General features: G+C 41.7%; 1 protein-coding gene across 1 annotated transcript; it reads right to left on the reverse strand.

The window, feature by feature from the left end:
• Positions 1–475: 475 nt before the first annotated feature.
• LOC135547105 (transcription factor 21-like) lies at positions 476–4,930 on the reverse strand. Its single transcript, XM_064975785.1, has 2 exons — positions 4,053–4,930; positions 476–2,240 (listed from the first exon to the last, which is right to left on the reverse strand). Exons 1-2 carry the CDS (start codon positions 4,630–4,632, stop codon positions 2,203–2,205), a joined length of 618 nt encoding a protein of 205 aa, XP_064831857.1. The 5' UTR covers positions 4,633–4,930; the 3' UTR covers positions 476–2,202.
• Positions 4,931–5,405: the final 475 nt, after the last annotated feature.

Genomic DNA, 5,405 nt, shown 5'->3' on the forward strand with positions numbered 1-5,405 from the left:
ATGCTATGCAATACTGTGTATAAAAGTAGGCCAACCATGTATGTAAATTGTATATGTAACAAAATACCTGTACAAACAAAAATGAAAAATAAAGTTATGTTACCCACAGATGGGAAAATAAAACATCCATTTTTTTAAAGACCGCAGGAAAAGGCTTGATTGTGTGTGTGATTTACATTTTCTGTATTTCTACATATTTTTCCTACCGTAATCAATAAAAGCGTGACTGTCCTGTAATTGAAAGATTGTTCCATGTTCGGTTGCTCCCCAGTCCCCACCACTTAATGCCTATCCAATAGTTTCCAATAGAGGGAGGTAGTGGTCAACGAGCATTACAGTCAAAGGTGTCAGAAAGTAATTCATTATAGGCTACCTCCAAGATCAGTAGATAATCAAGCACATTACATGAATTGTGACATTAGATGAATGGCTGTTGATGTTGTGATGAATGGTAAGTTGAGTAAACAACCATAGAAACTAACAAAGTTATTTATTTCACAGTCCATAGTGTAAAGCACTTACTTACATCCACAGTCAAGTAAAACAGGTGTACAGTAGGCTATGGAGCAAAGGGGGAGTAAAGACAACACCTGCCCTGTCTATGTAACATGGGGTGGGGGGTAGAGGGGGCATGGAGGGGAGTGGTGTAAGGTGGTGGTTAAAGAAAGGGTGTAACCCTGAAGGAGGTGGTGGGAATGGATCCACAGGTGACACACACACGCACACACACACACCTGTGGGAGGGGTGACACTCCCATTTAGGGTCCTCTGAGAAACCTCACCGCCATCCCCCCTTAAGTCTCCCCCACCCAAATGGACTTCCCATATTGCTGTGTGTTCCTGCGTAAATGTTTCCAGTGAGGGTCATTAGCAGCACTAAAAGTACACGTGCAGGAGAACAGAGGGAGTGTGTGCACTGGGTATATGCCTTCTGTCTCTGTTTACTACGTCTCTGACTAAACCATACGTAGATGAGTAGACAGGCACTACATTGACATCCATGGATTACATGATGACATTGGGAGTCATTTACAGTGACAGTGTCAGTGAGACCTTGCTAAGCTGGTCCCAGTGAATAGAGCCAGCTAAGTGGGAACAGAATGTGGAGTCACCTGAGTATGTATTTTAACCATAAGGGAAATGGCTAAACCAAATGCTGCTGTGTGTGTGCAGAGGGAAAGCTAAAGGTCTCTAAAGTGGGCCTGGACACCACAGCTGCAGATTCAATGTCACCAACAGGGCTTCGGGAACCATTACAAATACACACAGGTTGGTTGGATTAATTCCATCTTCGTTTCAAACTCCTAACCAACATAGAGGAATACAGTCAGCATGGGGGGAATCATCTGGAAAACATACTGCCTAATTTCATTGTGTTAGGAATTCCCTGATTTGCCATCAAGCACAAATCCATTCCCCAGTCCAACCCAGCTTTACAGTTTCACCTCAATACTCACAAGCACTAGAAAAACAATATACATGTATCTTCATAATAAGTAGTATGAATATCAAAATGGTCCATTTGATGACAATACATAATTGCTTAAATATAAACAACTAGCAACCATAAATTAGAAAAGTTGAATAAATCATTAAATAAAAAAGGAATGTTAATACATCAAAATAATACAAAAGAACCAAAAGTATCAATACAAAATAATAAGTAAATAAACAAATTGACGAATAAATACATTAATTAATGAAAATAAATACAATGATTAATTAATTGGGATAAATTAACTTACTGAAATGTGGGTGTCACACAGTCTAATTTACATTATCAAGTCCCTTGTAACAGTGTCTAATGAACAACAGCAAAAGGTTTCAAATGAACACTTCAGTATCATACTCCATACGATTTTTTTTGATTTTTTTTACCAAGGTTAATTCAGTCCCATGCCAGCCTGCTTCGCTCCCCTGTGACAAGCACCATCCCCATGGGCTTGAGTCTGCCCCCGGTCCCCCATTCACTGTAAAACAACGGGCAACTCCAGAGAAACACTGACACTCAATTACCAATCCACAACACATTCAATTAATAAAAGCTGTGACGGGCGCGGATGGCTGCAGAGAGAGGTGCACGACCTGGTGAGAAGTCTGCAGATGTCACTCAGCCCCTGATGTGATGCTGCCATTGACACGGACAGAGAAGAGGGCGTAAATCCCCCCCCCCCCTACGTACTTGGGTCGCTCCATCCTGAGTTAATCCCACTTTATCCAGGAGAGCCGGGCTGTCAGATCTAGAGTGAGACGGGACAAAAGCAAGGCAAACATGGGGCTTTAGATACATCTTTAGATACATTTTAATGATTGTTTAATAAGTCGCAGGTCCGGGCTGAGCAAAGGGGTACAGTCACTCCTCAATGCCCCCTCCATATGGCTGGAGTGGAGCCCCACAGAATTGGTTAACTAAAGTATACAGCCAACCATTGAGTGCAGCGAGAATACTTGTGCTCTGGCAAAGGGGAGCCTTTGAGCACCCACACCAAAGAGAGAGACAGCTGGGAATAAAACACACAACAAACATAAACAAAGCAAGCTGTTTAAGTGACACAAACTCAATTAAGAGCCAATGAGCTTTGGAGTTTGCTGTCAGCTATTAGCATATGCTGCCCTTCTCCATGTGCTAATTTAATTATAAACACTTTAATTATAAATACCTCATCCTTCCTTGGGTCTATCCTGTCTGCTGTTTGCAATTTTCGTGAATGGGGTTTGGTAATGTCCCACACCCAACATTAAGTCATAAAACATATGGGCCACAGTATTGGTTTATAAACTAGAATTCCAATGGAAAAATATATAGATTTACCTTAATGCCATCAAAGTTTTTATTGTCACGTGCACTAGTACAGTGAAATGCCTTTCTTACTCTTTCCCAACAACGCAACAATACTATAAAAAAATAAATTATTAAAAAGTAAAGTAGCATAAAAACACACGAGAAATAGAAATAGGACGAACATAAGAAAAGACAGACAAAAGTGAGTTGAATTTCCAATGGGTTATTACTCTGCTTTCAACCATCTAAAAAGCACAACCAAATTCCAATGGAGAAAAAAATGATGGATTTTTGGTTTAGTTGTCACCCAAATGTCTATCACTGCGCTTACAACCATTTAAAATGCACAGCAAAGTTCAACTGGGAATACAATGTCCGATATGCTGTTTATTTCTACAGCAGATTAATGTGTTATCACTGTTTCATCTAATAGCAGAACCATATTACCTGGATTGCGCAGATTATGACAGCAATTGTGAAGATCTCCACAGATCTGTGAAGAGCCAACAACCTATGCATTCTATCTTGAACATGCACGATTACATAAGACATTTATAGTTACAGTAACCTCAAAATGTGGTTACTGTAAAATGATCTCTCAAATAGCACATTGGTAATAATAGTCAGTGACAAATATCATAGCTGGGCTTGATTAAAACCCTGGATGGAAGACCAAAGGGTAGCTGTAGATAGATCAATTCTCCAGTAGGAGGTGCTGCCCAGCCTATTTATTTTTGTCTGATCGTGGATATAATGTTGAAAATCTAACATTGTTTTAAAAGTACAAAGTCAACATATTTTATGTGAGGTTCGGACTATGTTGAAATTTGATTGCCAAAATAACATAATCCTGGGGTTGAAATTTCACCCTTAAAAAAATAGTTTATGTTGATGACTTTGACCACATTTTCCAAGTCACAATAAATTGGCAAATTACGTTGAAACAAAGTTGATTCAACCAGTTTGTGTCCAGTGGGAGTCTACTGTAGTAGACTATTTGGTCAAGTTATAGCCATTACACATTCTCAATTTTCCTATTGACTATTTCTACGTGTAAGTGCATATAATTACGGCCATGTGGGAGGCAAAAGTATCTAAGGGGCCAGATATAGCCTATTGCAGGAGCTTTTGCACCATGGAACAGATTCAGAACCTTATCTTTCAAGCAAAGAATCGAATTGTTTATAAATGCAATCTCATTGCATAATATAACATGGTTCTGACAACATATACTTTTTCAGTAATTAGGCTATTTGTATATTCGGCTCACCACTTGTGTTCCATATTGCATTGGTTTGATTCTTGTAACCATTCTTCATGCATTCATCCAAATATGACTTGGGGTCGCAGCCGGATATCAATATTTCTCTCAGGAGGGCAATGTAGGCAATGGCGAGTCTCAGGGTATCAATCTTGGACAGGCGCTTTTCGTAAGGAAAGGTGGGCACGTGGCACCGCAACTCTTCGAACGCCGAATTGATACTCAGCATCCTCTTCCTCTCCCGGATATTGGCGGCGTGTCGCTGGATCTTGTACGGGTGATGGGGCACAAACCGCAGCGGCCTGCGCTTGCTCATCTCGTGGGGCTCGTGCGCCGAGGAGCTGTCCACTTCAGCACCAGCGCCAAGGCCGGGAGACTGCGAGTCCAGGTCTGTGAAGGTCAGCTGCGCGTCCGGGAACATGGACTGGCCGCCGAACGAGGACCATGGCGAAAGCTGGCCGGTGACCGTGGTGCAGTCAACGAGCAGACTGTCCAACTGGGCCTGGAACTGGAAGTTAAGGTCCATTTGGCCCCAGAAATCAAAGTCTGTAGTGCCATCTTGATCCAAGTCAAATAATACATCTTCCATTTTAAAGTATTATTGTTCAATTCAATAAACTGTTTTTACCCGGCAGGAGAAAACGTGTAGCCCGCTACACGAAATCGGTGCCTAGTTTAAAAGTCCCTAGTTCAAAATAAAGTGCTTGTGAGGACCGTCTGATTGTACGCTACACGTCACTTGTAATCTCTGGACTGTGTGACACGCGCAGCGCACATCCCGAGCATTAAATAGTTCCTGGGCTTCCATGTCTGGCCGCGGGGTGCTCGCAGCAGGGGGCGCGCGTATATTCTAAAGGATTGAAAAGGACCTAATTAGGACACATATGCCCCCCCCCCCCTAATAGATCACTCATTGCCTTTTAAAAAGCGGAGCAAGATACAAAGGAATCAGTTGATCTTCAAATAACCGACAGAAGGAAAACACGTGTCCAATTAGAAACTTTACTCAAGTTGTTCCCTATACAACGGGCAAAGAGTAGCCTCATATTTACAAAGAAAACGACGTAGACTATTTGCCATTCGTTCCTTGAGAGGCCTCATGCCCAGTTTTGCCCCGCGTCTAGCACTTGGTCAACCGGGTGGCATCTGAATAGAATAGGTTTATAATTAGATCTCAGTTCGTGCCACACAATACTGTCAGAAACATATGATAGCGCTCTCAATTATCAAGCGACACAGCCCCCAATTTAAGACTTCGTTAATAGGCCTACAAAACGAGCAACGCAAGACAAGTAAAATATGTTGAGGGTGTTGGTACAACAATACAGATCGAATTTTAAATGCAAGGGGCTTCCATTGCAA

The sequence above is a fragment of the Oncorhynchus masou genome, chromosome 10 (genome assembly GCF_036934945.1).
Source record: "Oncorhynchus masou masou isolate Uvic2021 chromosome 10, UVic_Omas_1.1, whole genome shotgun sequence".
NCBI classification, from domain to species: domain Eukaryota; kingdom Metazoa; phylum Chordata; class Actinopteri; order Salmoniformes; family Salmonidae; genus Oncorhynchus; species Oncorhynchus masou.